This window comes from Colobus angolensis, unplaced genomic scaffold, assembly GCF_000951035.1.
Source record: "Colobus angolensis palliatus isolate OR3802 unplaced genomic scaffold, Cang.pa_1.0 Scaffold81, whole genome shotgun sequence".
Taxonomy (NCBI): Eukaryota; Metazoa; Chordata; class Mammalia; order Primates; family Cercopithecidae; genus Colobus; species Colobus angolensis.
The window spans coordinates 7,631,402-7,647,616 of record NW_012121932.1 but is presented as its reverse complement, the minus strand read 5'-3'; the positions used below and the strand labels follow the sequence as shown (position 1 = coordinate 7,647,616).

The following is a 16,215-nucleotide window of genomic DNA, read 5'->3' as shown; positions in this document are numbered from 1 at the left end:
ACTCCAGCCTGGTGACATAGTGAGACTCCGCCTCAAAATAGATAAATAAATAAAAAATAAAAAGAAATAGCCACAAGGGTATTGCCTCACTGGCAAAACGTTTCCCGTTTTTTAAGTTGACTATAATTTGGAATGCATTCTCTCATAGTATTATAAATAGACTTAGTCTTCTACAGCAACCTACAAAAAATATCTTTAACTTACCTGAATAATAGTGCTGTTTCACCTTCCTTTACCTTGACTTGGTTGGGAAAAATGCATTCCTATGATAATAGAAGATGCCCAATTAAATTCTTCTTCCTTTTTGTTGAAAGCAGCTTTCCAGTCAGGGGCATTGAGAATGAGTAAACCTAAATATCTTGTATAAAGTATTTCTCAAGGTCTTTCTTTTCTTGGAGGTTCTGAATTGTGGCATAGGGAGATATTGGATCTCTACAGGGGTAGGAAATCCAAATTACTGCTGTCTTCTATTTGCTTATATGAGTCATTTGTGAATTGAGTCAGGTGCTTTTTATACCAATATGGAGGAGAAATAACACACCTTTTATAGTTTTATTTTATACATATCCAGCAGAGGTTATGTGCACAAACTAAGCTCTTTGAAGGCTTGTTTGCTTTTATATTTCCAGCACTTAGCATGGTGCCCAAAACATAAAAGATGTTGGGTTTGTTGAAGGCATGAGTGATTGCGGCCTTCCGGAAGAGTCTAAATTCTGCGTGGTCTTTTCGAGATTGTGGTAATTTGATATATACATTATTTTTATAACAATTTAAAAATTGAATCATGAACTTTATAGTAATAAGCTGTTTTAGATACTTTGCTTTCTCATATGAGACAATACATATTCTGAAACTTTATTTTTGTTTTTTTTTTTTGAGACGGAGTCTTGCTCTGCCGCCCGGGCTGGAGTGCAGTGGCCGGATCTCAGCTCACTGCAAGCTCCGCCTCCCGGGTTTACGCCATTCTCCTGCCGCAGCCTCCGGAGTAGCTGGGACTACAGGCGCCCGCCACCTCGCCCGGCTAGTTTTTTGTATTTTTAGTAGAGACGGGGTTTCACCGTGTTAGCCAGGATGGTCTCAATCTCCTGACCTCGTGATCCACCCGTCTCAGCCTCCCAAAGTGCTGGGATTACAGGCTTGAGCCACCGCGCCCGGCCTATTCTGAAACTTTAAATGGTATAGCCTTGTTGGCTGCCTTAAACCCACAATAAGACAATTGTTTTTGGTACAGTGGAAAAATTAGCAAAATAAAGAGATGGCTTTATTGAATTTAATTGCCAAAAGACAAACTGTAATTTTCCAAGTTTAAAAAAAACTGTAAATCGCAATTTCAAGAGAATGTTTCTATTTTAAAATAAGAACCTTCTTTCTTTTGGCCTTCACTATAAACACTGCTTTCCCCTAATCTTACCCTTCATGAGCCATAGTAGGAGTACATATAGTCTAATACTTAGAAGCATGGGTTTTAGAACTCAGACCTGAACTCAAGCTTTACTCTGCCAGTTACTCCTGTGTGATTTTGGTCAAACTACTTAAACTCTCCAAGAAATCTGTTTTCCCATTGTAAAATGGGGACAATAAAGGATCCTGTGAAGTTTAAGTGAACTAATAATGTCTATAAAGCATTTAGATATACAGAAATGTTTAATACATGTTAGTTGTCATATACATTGCATCTTTCTGCCTCTTTTATTCATGCTGACTTTTTCCCCCAGCCTTTCTAGCCACTTTTTAAGGACTGAGTTTAAGTTGACTATTCATTGTATTTTTTTTTCCCATCTCTTACTCTCTCATCCAAGTTCCCATAGTGGTCCATTACTGTACTCACTATATATTATGATTCCATGTTTGTCTGCCTTCTACAATAGATCATGAATTCTTCAAGGGCAAGGAGTACGCTTGTATTTTTCTCAGCTCCTACTACAGGATTTGCCACATGGTGTTTAATAGAATATTTGTTAAATTTTTAACTGACTTGTATATGGAACTCTTCTATAAATTCTGCAATGTTAATCAAATGATAGTGCTATTTTAGGACTTAATATATGCCTATTAGGAAGTAATTATTTGGCATTTAAGTACAGAAGATTAGACTGTTACTACAAAGCTAATTGAACGATGACTCTAAGTAGTAGACTATAACAAATTCTTTAATCATCTGTATGTAATTGATTCCAGCAACTTTTAAAACCTCGTATATAAGTGAATCTATTTGCTTCCTTCCTACTGTAAGCCATCAGAATCAGTCCCATCTTTTAAATTGATTTCCTCCCAGAATTTTAAAGCTGATTACTTAAATATGGTTTAGCTAAACCTTGACCAGCATTGAGAACTTGATATATGTCAGGTACTGAGGACTTTAGTATGCTATCTGGTTTAAGTCCTTACAACAACCCTACTAGATATAGGTACTCTTGTCTTCCATGCCTTTATGATTAGAAACTAAAGTTTAGATGGGTAATTTGCACTATGTCACAGAGATAGTAAGCGCTAGATCCAGGATTTGAACAAGGGTTCAATACTTTATATGTATTACCTCAAGGCCGGGCATGGTGGTCCACGCCTGTAATCCCAGCACTTTGGGGGACCAAGGTGGGCAGATCACTTGAGGTCAGGAGTTCGAGACCAGCCTGGCCAACATGCTGAAACCCTGTCTCTACAAAAAATACAAAAATTAGCCAAGTGTGGTGGCATGCACCTATAGTCCCAGCTACTCCAGAGGCTGAGGCAGGAGAATGGCTTGAACGCAGGAGGTGGAGGTTGCAGTGAGCCAAGATCGTGCCACTGCACTCCAGACTGGGCAACAGAGTGAGACTCTATCTCAAAAAAACAAACAAACAAAAAAAACAAACTTTATATGTATTGCCTCAAATTAAATTTTTAAAGGTGATAAAGTTCAAATAAAACTTAGGCAGTGTGATTCTGGGGCCTAAAGTTTTATTTGTACTTTATTAATGCATATAAAGTATCTCATGCTTATCTCAGAGTAGTTGTTCAAAAATGATAGTTTTTTCTCTTCTGATAAATTAAAAGTTGATTATGTAAAAACCAGTCACCTGAGCCTTGTAAGGGAACATACTGTCCAAACCTATCTGGGCTTTTACGTTCCTTGTTGCATTGTTGTTGACCATCTTATTTTCCTCTGAGAGGATGTTCTAACATATAAGAAATCACAGAATATCAGAAAAGGGTGCAGAATAGTAGGTTTGTCTTGTTTCAAAATTCAGTTTTCTTTTTCACTAAAGATTTGTCTTATCAAAAAACAAGTTACTTTTTTAAGGCATCTGTGTGAAATTTTAGGTGTGTTGTTTTTTCATCACTGTGTATATTTGTCTAATATGAGTAATAAACATTTGTCATTTTTAGATTTTTAAAAAGTCATCTTTGCAGTTTGATTTGAATGTGGATTAACTTGATGTCCAATATCTTAATATCCAGATAACTCACACAGAATTTTAATAATAACTTGCACACAATTTTACTAATACATAAATTTAGAAATTCAGTAGGTCAAATATTTTCTGATTGTTATTATTACATATAGCAAAATCCTGGTATAACACAGTTTACCATTGTTTTCTTTCTTAACATCAGCATTATATAGAGGTTGGTTCTATGATGTTTAGAAAAAATGCTTTAAAGATACTTAAAGCCCTATATTTCATGCAGGCATTGTTCATCTTTTTAAAAACAGGTAAATCAACAGACTGGGAAGATGATGGTTGGGGAGCATGGGAGGAAACCGAACCCCAAGAACCTGTAAGTCTTTATAAATGTATGCATGTTTTTTGATAGTGGCATTTTCCTTTTGTAATGATGGTGACATATTTCAGTGTCAGGTTGACATTTTAAAATCTATGTCAAGAATATTTTTGTGCTTACCTAATAGTACTTAACTAGATACTTCTTCTTAAGGAACTTAATGACATTGTAGCTAAAGCAGGTGTCTTCATTCATTTTGTGTTGCTATAACAAAATGCCTGAGACTGGGTAGTTCATAATGAACAGAAATTGGCTCACAGTTCTGGACGTTGGGAAGTCCAGGATCAGCAGCTAGTATCTGGCAAGAGTCTTCTTGCTGCATCATAATACGGTGAAGGTGATAGGACCAGAGGGTAGTGGAGAGGGTGGGAGGGAAGAAAACATGGGCCAAACTCCTCTTTTTATAACCAGTTCGCTCCCAGAATAATGAACCTGCTCCCTTATTAATGGCCTTAATCTATTCACTCTGCTCTCATGACCTAATTACCTCTCATTAGGCCCCACTTCCCAACACTGTTGCATTGGGGATTAAACTTTCAACACATGCTTTTTGGGGGCACATTCAAACCATAGCAGTGGGCTAAATGGAGAATAATTGTTTTAGGATTCTTTATCTTTCATAAATTATTCTTTTACATTCTTTTACTATTCTCTCAAATATTTGCTGTACCTACCATATTCTAGGCATTTTTCTAGGTGCTGGGAGTATAGCAAGGAACAAGGTAGATAAAGTTCCTATATATGTTAGTATATTTTCACATATGAGTAATAAAAAAAATCTAACTTTAATTGGCTTAAATACAAAGAAAATTTATTTGCTTACATAGAAGGAAGTCCAAAGATAGAATGGACTCCTGGGTTGGTTGATCAGGCAATTCAAATATGTCAAGTTCTTTCCTTCTGTCTACTTTGTATATGCAGTGTTGGCTTCATCCTGATGCCTGTTTCACTCACAGATGTAGTGTGGACATGTTTCTTCATTAATGGTTAGAGGGAGAAAAAGACTCAGGCTTTTCATGACTCTTTCAGGAATTAGGGAACTACTTTCTTAGATGTCTGTAGCAAACTTTTCCTTATATCTTCTTGGCCAGGATTGGGCCACATGCTCATTTCTGAACTCATCACTGGCAAGGGATACGAGATATTCACTGTTGAATCATATTATTCCTTGGAGTTAGAGGATAAGAGGGTCAGCTTCTCCTGAGACCCATGGCAACATGGGAGTTGATACCTGAACAAAATCAGGACTTTTTTTTTAAGAAAGAAGAATGAATATTAGATAGGTCTTCTTACAGTCCTGTTTCTAGGAGCTTACACTCTATGAGAGGGAGACATAAAAAAGAAAGATGGATGAAAAAGAATTCAAATGGTAATGTGATAGCAAGTTATCAAGTGACTGCTGTAAATTGGGTGGTTAAGGAAGTCTTTTCAGAGGATGTGACAGTTCAGCTGAGATCTAAAAGGCAACATGGAGTCAACAACATGAAAATCTGACGGAGAGAATCCTAGGCCAGGGCAACAGCTCATGCAAAGTCTCAAGGCAGGAATGGGCTTGAGAGTTTGAAGGAACATAAAGAAGGCCAGTGTGATGTAGCAAGACTGAGACTGTTACAAGATGGGGCAGAGAAGAAAGCAGGCCAGATGTCAAACTTTGTGAATTTGGTGTTTATTCTAAATGCAATGGAAAACCACACTTACCTGATTTCTGGCTTTGATAGCTCACCTTGGCTGCTCTTTGGAATAACTTGAAGTAGGGAGCAGGGAGACCAATTTCAAGGCTGTTGCAGTAGCTTAGTTGAGAGATGATTGTGACTTTGATTAAGGTGGTATTAGTGAAAATGAGAAATGGATGGATTCTGGATAATTTTCAGAGGTAATGATAAGACTTTCCAGTGAGCTGGTTATGAAGGATGAGAGGAAAGTGAAAAATCAATAATAACTTATTTGATCTGGCGTGTGGTATGAAATAGATAAAACATGATTGTTGAAAGGTTGACATTCTCAAAAGGTGAGTAATAGATGCCATTCTCTTTACTTTTGTTAATATTTGAAAATATCCATAATAAGAAGTTTTTTAAAAACTCTGCTAGATATTTGGCTTGAATAACTGGAGGGATGTTGTGTCATACTGAGTTGGGGAAGGTGAGGAAAAGAAGAGCTTTAGCAGATAAATCAGAAAGTATCATGTGCTAAGAAGTAGAGATATGTTCATGTAATAGAGATTTATGGAAAAACTCCATGAGGAGATTAAGAACAGGAAACCATTTCAGAAGACCTCTAGGAGAATTAGGATGTGTTGAATAGGATAAAATGCAGCCCAGGGAAGTTGGTTACCACAGCACCTCCACGAACAACACCTGGTCCTCTTCTAATGCTATGTCAAAATGGAGCCTCAGCTACTCTGCTTTTCCTAAGACTGACTGGTTTCTGCTTACTCAGGATTTAAACTGTTGCATGGCTTTTGCTATGTCTCTTGCTTGTGGTTGTCTTAGATTATTTCTCCTTCTTTGTTTCACATTCAGAGCTCATATGAAGATTTTACTGAGTCTGTTGATTACAACCTAATATAGGATATTTGGGGAGGGGGACATACTGTTTATACCAGGCCACTTCATGGGACATCAGCAGCTCTGATTTTGCTGCCTCCTGGTCAGGGATTCATCAGCAGTTTAATTCGCTATGGCAAGAATGAGGAGGGGAGGGAAGGAAAGGAGGGGGTTTGTGTAAACAAGCCTGAAGATTCTTCATGACTCTATGAAAGTAACCTTTCAGAAAGGGATGTGCTTTGAGAATTTCCCAGAAAGGGATAGTGTAAATGGCAGTTACCTTACATGTGGTATTTGGTACACTTACTTTTAGTATTTGCTGTCTGAAATCATGTAGCTAAGTTACCATTGTGAATAATGTAAGAGACTTCCAAGTAAGTTTGAGGTTTTCTGGAATAAACCTCACAGGCACTGCATATTAAAGTGGACACATGCATTTATAATTTCAGAAGAGGTTCCAATGTGACAGTTATTATTACATATGTAAAATAGTGCTGGTGCTGAGCTATCGTATAGTATTTATTTCAGACCCAGGTGGCCACATGCTAAAGAACTCACTGATACATACTTTGCTTTTTCTATAATGGATATTTGTTAATATTTGTGAATGACATAGTTAGGCATTTGTGTGTGAGGCAAGCTGTCTTTAAAGGTATCTACTAATTCTTCCCCGATAGTATTAAGTGAGTTAGTTTAGTCATAATGTGCCACAGACTTGCTTTTTGGCTCATCTAAAACGTGCCTTCCTAAGTGTGTGCTGCTTTATGGCATTATAACCTAATGAGTAGAAAAGAAGGAAAAGGTGCTACGCAATGGGGTCAGAGAAGCAAGTAGGCCTGATGAGAGGCTTTGTAAATTTGGAATTTATTCTAAATATGATCAGAAACCACATTATCTGATTTCTGGTTTTTCAAGCTCACCTTGGCTGCTCTGTGGAATAGGTGTAGTTTTTCTTTTTTCTTTTCTTAATTAGCTGTATTATTCTTTTAATTTCTTCTTAATTAGCTATATTTCTTATACTCATGAGGGTCATGGGCCTCTTTAGTTTGCAGTATTTCATTTTGATGTGCCAGTGTTGCGGCTGATTCTGAGTGACGTCGACAATGATAGCATAGTTAGAATGTATAAGCGTTAATACAGTTCCTTTAAATCTGACCTGTAAAGCATGGCTTCTTTTTTCAGCAAGGATATACTAAATCTAGAGATAACCTAAATCGAGGGATCTCTAGGGATAAATCTAGGATCTTTTAACTGATGTAGTTAAAAGCTGAAAGATGCTTCTACTCATTCTAAAAACACATAAAAATACTGACATGTAGAACATTTCTTCATCTGGATAAAATCGGAATATTTACAAATGGCCCTAATAGATGAGAGTAGCTTGGTGTTCTTTTTCTTGATAGATTTGCTCATGCTGTGACTTAACAAACAGAGCAAGTGAAACAGTATTGCTAGACCTCATTCACAACAATTTTGGGTGTACCAATTATTCCTAGCTGTTCTTATTATCCACCTTTTAACCCCTGTACCTTGTTATGGGTCATATGTACATGGTGAGGGAGAATACATTTGGATGACAGTAAAAGTAGGCAGGTACAATGAAGTTCAGAGGTTATCTAGTTGTTCAAGTTATCCTGTTTGTTCAAGAGAGCTTCTTTGAATTTGGATCCTTTCCTTAAGACATCTTTGTTAAAGGAGACTGGTGGGTGGGAACAAAATGGCACTATGGCCAGAGTAAGGACTATGACCTCTCCCTCGAACAGCAGCTTTCTGTATATAGCACTATTACGAAGTTTTGCTGAGCAAAATGTTTTATACCCGGCCTATTAGGAATCTACTCAGCTGAGGTAAGAGACTCTTGTTATTTCTACTACCATCTGTGATTATGAACAACTCCAGAACTATAACCAGCTCCAGAGGCAAGAATTAGAATAAATTTTGGCAGATGTGTGAAATGTAAAAGTATATGCTCTAGTTGCCTAGTTAGAATGTAAAAGAGTGGAAAGAGAAACTTTTACTCTCTCTTACTAGGAACAGATAGCAAGCTCAAAACCTACCACCTCTGAGAGTCTGAGTCTTATCCACATTAAAGAAGGAACCAGGATTGGAAGAAGTGGAATGTCTTGAAGTCAACTTACAGTTGTGTCAAGGCATTATCATTATAAAAACAATTATAGAGGCCAGGCTCAGTGGCTCACGCCTGTAATCCCAGCACTTTGGAAGGCTGAGGCAGGCGGATCACTTGAGGTCAGGAGTACGAGACCAGCCTGGCCAAAATGGCAAAACCCTGTCTCTAACTAAAAATACAAAAATTAGCCAGGCGTGTTGGCACATGCCTGTAATCCCAGCTACTTTGGAGGCTAAGGCAGGAGAACTGCTTGAACCTGGGAGGCGGATGTTGCAATGAGCCGAGATTGCACCACTGCACTCCAGCCTGAGCAACAGAGTAAGACTCTGTCTCCAAACAAACAAACAAAAAACAATTATAGGATTCTTCACCAGTTGCCATTGGGTTGAGGTTATTATAACCAGAAGAAGGTAAATTTTTCTTCTGCGTTAGTCTGGCATTACGGAGATGGTGTGTTTTGCTCTTCAGGAGTGCTGTGGTACTGTGTAGTTAAGCCACAGGAGGGGAAGCAAAGAGGAAAGGAGCAGCAGCCACTGCCACTGAATGCTGACAGGGAGGCCAACTCGCTGCTACTGAATTCAGCAAAAGACTAAAAACTCCACAGTGCTTTTTATCTCCACAAGTCTGTTAGCTCTTTGAGAGTAGTTTCTTACTTTTATGGCAGAAAATGACTTTTATGTTCAGAGTGACAGTACTGGGATCTGGACAAGGCTTTTTTAGGAAAGGAGAAAGCCTCTTTTTTTTCTGACTCTAGGTTGATTCTGATTCTATTTATAGGTGTTAGCTAAAATAATGGCTTAGTGAAGAAAGCATATTTTAATATGCACTATCAGCGGTAGCCAGCTATGTCCAAGGAAGTGTGCATGTGTGACACTGGTAGGCTTAGGAGCTTTAATGGTTTCTATGATAGAAGACAAACATCTTTCTGCTATAGCTATTTCGTGTCTGTGTTCATCTGCTCAGGCTGCCGTAACAGAGTACCACAGACTAGGTGACTTAAACAACAAAAACTGATTTTTCCCCAGTTCTGGAGACTAGAAGTCAAAGATCAAGGTGCCATTGGGGCTGATTTCTGGTGAGGCCTTTCTTCCTGGCTTGCAGACAGCTGCTTTCTTGCTGGGTCCTCATTTGGCCTTTCTTCTGTGTACACATGCTGGGAGGGAAAGAGCAAGTTCTGGTGTATCTTCCTCTTATGAGGACACCAGTCCTAACCAACTCTTATGAACTCATTTGCATTTAACCTGAATTACCTCCTTAAAGACCCTATGTCTAACCAAGTACAGTCACTTTAGGGTTAAGGCATCAACATTTGAATTGGGGTGGGGGCAAAGGGACACAAGTCAAGTTCATTGGCAAGTGTATTGAATTGGGCAAGTGACAAAAGTAAGGTTAAGGAATTACTACTTGCCTGTAAATAAATACAATAAGAGACTGAAAAGGCAAGCAGAACAAGCTTTTAAAATGGATTGGGGTAGAAGAAAGATGGATTGGGATAGGAGAAAGATGGATTGGGATAAAAGACAAGGTAAAACAAAGATCTTCCTCTATACTAACTTGATTTTAAGTGACATGATCACAAGATAGTGGCTGGCTTGGGGACACTGGGAAAGAAGGTAGATGTACTATGCCGTCTACTGACTGATGATCCTATAACAAATAGTAAATAGCTTTGCTGTTTTTTTTTTTTTTTTTTACAGTATTATAAAGGCTTTTAGTTGGTATTATAATTGTTTTGCTATGAGAAAGAAGTAATTAGAGGAGAATATTTTGTTCAGCCTTATGCTGTAAAGGGAATTGAGGCAGTTTGGGAAGAAGCTTGAAAGGCTTAATTTAATTTCATAGCAAGACTGATTTAATGGACTTTCCTTCATTGGTGTATTAAGGCCAATGGTAGGAAGTATAGACTTGGGAATTTGCGCAATTGTAAATAGGTAGTGTTAATAGGTGGTAAATGGGTAGTGGTTACTGGATCAGGAAGCACAGGAAGGTTCTGGGTCAATGTCTTCAGTTAAGGTAGGCAGCATGGAAAATTTCCATTCAAAGGAGTCTTTGAAATGTGCTCCCTCTGTTTTACAGAAACTGTTATAACAGTTTAGAGAGGCAATTATGATTTAGCAGATTAACAGAGAATAAAAGCATGCTGGTCAGATAGAGGCCCCAGAGAAATGTTTGTTTACAGGCTGAGAAGTGGAATATAGCACGACCTGATTAGAGATTCCTAGAACATTAGTAATCTGGGATGATGTTGGAAAATGTTTTGCCTTATTTCGTTATTTTCATTAGACTCTCATGCCACCTGCCACACAGGTGACATGAGCACCAGATTGGCCAGAGGTGGAAGGAGAATGCTTGCACAGTAAGGATATGCCCCCAGGTTATCCTCTGAGGCTGGGCAAGGGTCTCCTTCTCATTAGGCCATTTCTTATTAGGACTTTGGACTTTGGATTGTCAAAAACATACATTTTGCCAAAGATCTTCCTCTCTACATTAATACAAGCTTGGTCTAGCCTAGTAATTCTCAACCATGGGCGATTTTTGCCTCCTCAGTGAATATTTAGCAATGATTTGGCATCATCTGGAGACATTTTTGGCTTTCACAGCTTGAGGGAGGTGCATCTGGTGAGTAGAGGCCAATAATTCTGCTAAGCATCTTTCAGTGCACAGAACAAAGGATTTTCTGGCCCTAAATGTCAACAGCACTGAGGTTGAGAAACCTTGGTTTATTTAGCCCATGGCTTTTAATGTAACCCTCCCAGTCTGTCTTTTTGCCTTTTCCCCATTTTGTTCTCCAAAACTTTTTGACCTTCAGAGCATTTGATCTATAAGATCATTAATTTAATTTTAGTAGAGTTTGGTGAAGTGATTTGCTGTTGTGAAAAGTGCAGCTAAATAATTGCCAGGAGACAAAACTTAATTTAAGTTCTTCTTGGATCTTTGGCCACAGAGCAACAAGTTGTCCAGGCTTGGTCTCTGTGGCATTATTTATGCCTAAATGCTTAAGCTCCATGTAGTCAGCTGCAGCTTTTCCTTCCTTTTGTTTATAACTGTTAATTTTAATTCAGATCTGCACTCCTCAGGCATTCCCACAGAGTAGCTTCTGTTAAGTGAGTTTTGGTTTGGTGATTGGGGCCTCTGGTCTTCTACCAGGGATCTGGCTGGGTGGAGTGGGGAAAGGGAGCCTGGGACCTGACTGCTGGTTAAACACACTCTCTACCAAGCCTCCTGATTTTAGCCCCATCCATACTTTTACTTCTAGGGGGACCTGGTGCCAATTCCTAAGGCTGCTGGTGATTTTGCAATGCAACTAGGGCAGCTTCTCAGCTTTCTTCTCCATCAGTTTAGGAGTTAGCTTTTTAGGAACTGTAAACTCAGTTACTACCTGTTCCTTGGCTTTCTAGCTCTTATATTTTGTGCCTTTTCTCCTCTCATTTTTGTTCATTTGTTTTTTGGAGGAAAGTTTTTTTTGTCTTTTCTTGCTTTAAAAGTATAGATTGGTGTTTTATTTCTATGGCTTAGGCTGTAAGCTACTGAGAATTACAGAGAATGTGCTGACAGCTCTTGGATTACACTAGATCTTTCTGGTACCCCTAAAATGTATAAATATCTGTGAAAGTTAGCACGATGACAGTAACAACATAAATTGCTAATGATGGACGTATCATACAAAAGTTGAAAGCTTTGAAAAACTACTCCTGGCTACTTCAGTGACAGCGTAAATACTACAATAGCTGATAAACCAAAAAACATTGGCCACTGTGTTTACCCAGTAATTACCAGTCCCTATAATGCCAGCTATAGTTGAAAGGCTGATTTAATTACTACAGTTTTATTGTCTGCTTGCATTGTGTGCTTAAAATCAAAAGAAAGAAAATTTTAAAAGTATATGCTTTATCCCATATAGAGTTGTTTAGAAAGAACTCCTTTTCATAATGCACATTAGTGGTTTCTGTATTTTTGTAGATTAAGAAAACTTTTTTACTGGTCATAATTCAAAAAACATTCTTGAAGTTTAGGCCACACTACAATACAGTTATAGATTCCCCTCCCCCCCAGGAACTAGGATTATGTTTTATAGGTGCATTCATTCATTCATTCATTCATTTTTGCCTTTATAAAAGCAAGTTTTATTGTTATTTACCATAGTAGTTTCAGAAAGAGGAACAGATTAGCTCAGTCCAACATGATTGGCAGCTGGCAAAATCTAGTGAAGCAGGTGTTCTGATTGCTTTAATTTGGGGGGATTTAATTTGGTTGCTTTTAATACTTAGCCATCTAACACTTCAAACATAATGCAGAATAAATATTTCATCTCCTTCCTTTTTACTTTAATACCATACCCACCTCACTTCAATATGGAAATATCTTCATTAAATATGATTTCCAAAAGAAGAAGCTCCCTGGAGAATCTAGCCATGAGGACAGTGCATAAAAAGCAAAACTCAAAATAAAACTCTGTATGATAATTTTCTATTCTAAGGAACAAAAGTTTCCAGTATATGAAGAAATAAACCCAGTCTCAGATGCACTAATAGGTCTGTGAGAAGAGGTTGTGGTATAATAACTGAAAACTGCCAGCTATTTTCAAGATACTCAAGTGGTAATTGTGCACCTAGCCCGGCAGCAGCCCTCAGAAAAAGCCAGAGTGCTGTCTCCATGTAGGCCAGTGTATTTGTCCATTTTCATGCTGCTGATATAGACATACCCAAGACTAGACAATTTACAAAAGAAAGAGGTTTATTGAACTTACACTTCCACATGGCTGGAGAAGCCTCACAATCATGACAGAAGGTGAAAGGCATGTCTTACATGGCAGCAGATAAGAGAAGAGAACTTGTACAGGGAAGCTCCCCTTTTTAAAACCATCAGATCTTGTTAGACTCATTCACTATCAGAACAGGGCAGTAAAGACCCACCCCCATAATTCAGTCACCTCCCACCGGCTTCTTCCCATGACACATGGGAATTGTGGGAGTTATAATTCAAAATGAGATTTGGGTGGGGACACAGCCAAACCATATCAGCCAGGTACAAAAATCCATCTTCAGCTTTTGCCTCCTCCTCAAGCTGTCCCATGGTTGGGCTGCACTGTCTTATCCGCAAACGGGACAGAGGGCTTTTCATCAGGAAGCTGGATCCTGCTGGTGATAATGCACATGGACTGAGTCACTACAATACCAGGTGGCACCAAGGACATCTACTTATCAGGGTCAGCGGTCTGAGAGCCTGGACTTTTTCATAATTGCTGGAACCGGCCGGGCTGTTTTGCATGGATCTTTGGGGACTCCACTCACCTGTGTTCCAGGAGCAGTCCTCTCTGAACACCCACTTCACAGTGGCAGGGAGGGGATGGGCTGGCTTTCAGAGCTGTGGAGCTTAGCTCAGCCACCACAATGATGACGATGGGGGAGACTGCATGCAAATTCAGTGTCAACTTTAGTAACAGGGTTGGAGAGGCAAGTTTTTGTGGAAAACCCAAGGTGGAAGGTGGTCCCTGGTGGAGCACCTTTAAGCAGTGAAGTGCTTTTTTTGTTTTACATTTCAGGCATGGCTTGGGAAATTACCTTGTCAAATGATTGTTTTTGAATGACTGGCTTCAAGGGAGCAGTGTTAAAGACTATGGGTCCCATTATTGTTGGGAAGTTTTCCAAAACCCTAATTAGTAGGCAAATGCCTTTATAACACAAAACAAAATGATGAGTTTGCATCTTGTCAGTCATTGAATGTGTGCTGATGCTCAGCAGAGATTCAGTGGCTTCCCAGAGCATTGTTGTTTACAGCCCTGTGCCCTATTTCTTGCCTGAGCTTTCTGGAACTGGCACTGGAAATCATATTTTGTTGTAAAACCTAATACTAGTTCATTGTGATCCAGCCTTGAGAGGGGATTTCCTAATCTCCACTATACCAATATTTTCATCAAGTTATTTGTACTTAGACTTGAGACTTCCCTGAAAAATCTGGCACAGGAGTCACTTCAGACGGACTCACATTCTTTATTCTTGGTTTGTATTTCTGCAGCCCTTCTGGAGCAATACTGTGGCAGTGTTGTACAGGATACATTAAAGCAGAGAGAGAGAGAGATGTGAGAACATCGAGGGTCTAGTCATTCTCATGGATTCTGACCCACAGGCCATTTCCTCATTCTTCCTCCGACCTCTAATTTTAGAAGTGAAGGACCAGAGTTCCTCTGTAAATTGTCCAGGGACTGTGTGAATCAATGTGTGTTGCTTTAAATGTATTATCTATAGTATTGGTATGGTTAGTAAAAATCCACTTATTCTTTCTAGAACTTGGTTTCTTTTCTGGAAAATGAGGAATTTCACTCAAATGATCCCTGTAGTTCCTTCTGTTTCTGTTTAAGATTGTATCATCCTGTCAGTTGGCTTCAAGAGGAGTATGACATGTGTAAGAGGGAGATTGTTGATCTATACAGACAAGTAGTTCTAGGATCTTTGATTACATTGTCTTACACTTAGTTTCTTAATTTGTTGATTTATTAAAAGAAATTTGATTTACCTGAGATTTCTCCCATCCACACCTCCAGTGGTTTTCTGTTTTGAATTTGCTTCATAATTTGGTAAAATTTACTCTGGCTGGTGGCAAAATATTATAGCTAAGCTTATGGGGAAACAATACATTTTTACCTCTTTATAATTTTAAGGATATTATTTGGTTTGGGTTATTGTCATTAGAGGCTTTTTATCCTTGCATTGAATCTGGTATGTTGAATACTGTGCCTTAGTCACAAAGAAGTTACTTTAGAATTACGTGTGACCAGGAACTTCCAGTTGCAATAGGTATACAGCTGCTCCCCCATGTGGTTGTGGATCCAAAGAGCTTGTGGAGCTTGTATTAAGAACACAACACCATTGCATTTTGTGACAAGTTAGCGTCATTCTTTATATATATATATATATATATATATATACACACACACTTTAAGTTCTAGGGTACATGTGCACAACGTGCAGGTTTGTTACATATGTATACATGTGCCGTGTTGGTGTGCTGCACCCATTAACTCGTCATTTATATTAGGTATATCACCTAATGCTATCCCTTCCTCCTCCCCCCACCCCACCACAGGCCCCAGTGTGTGATGTTCCCCACCCTGTGTCCAAGTGTTCTCATTGTTCAATTCGCACATATGAGTGAGAACATGCGGTGTTTGGTTTTCTGTCCTTGTGATAGTTTGCTCAGAATGATGTGACAAGTTAGCATGATTCTTGAGAAGCACGACTAAAAGTTTAGATCTAGAATTTTATGGCACATCAAACTCTAATGATGATATAATAATATTATCATATTTTCTAACCTATTTTTATAATATATAATGCTCAGTTGTACATAAGCAACTTTACCATGACAAACTAGGAGGATATATTTTTGGTACCACAGTAACAGAGAAAGTTGGAGAAGTAGAAAGGACATAGAAAAGAAAGTGCAATAAAGAATGATGGAAGATTTTCGCTTTTTGCTTCTTTATTCCCCTGTCTTCGGTAGATGAAACTAGAGTGCTAATCCACATCAAGTTTTATTCTCAGGTTTCATGTAGCTAAAAATGTACATGTATAAGATGGCTAAGCAGGGTTAGGGATATAATAATCGATTATGGAATCATTTTTCTGAATTTGCTTCCAAGCAAGTGACCTCTATTTCCAATGCTTTTGTCATGGTTAGTCCTTTTGGGACAAAATTCATGTTTGCTTCTGGGATAACTTATAGTCCATTTGTTGGGGTAGCAGCAGACAGCTTGATCATAATCTGACACCGAGTTTTAGG

The 16,215-nt window shown here is 38.6% G+C and overlaps 1 protein-coding gene across 1 annotated transcript in view; it reads left to right on the top strand.

The window, feature by feature from the left end:
- Positions 1-16,215, top strand: part of RAB3GAP2 (RAB3 GTPase activating protein subunit 2 (non-catalytic)) — a 116,891-nt gene that overhangs the window by 33,179 nt on the left and 67,497 nt on the right. Inside the window, exon 2 of the mRNA XM_011929459.1 lies at positions 3,695-3,759. Within this exon, the coding sequence (XP_011784849.1) occupies positions 3,695-3,759 (65 nt within the window). The remainder of the gene's footprint in view (positions 1-3,694; positions 3,760-16,215) is intronic.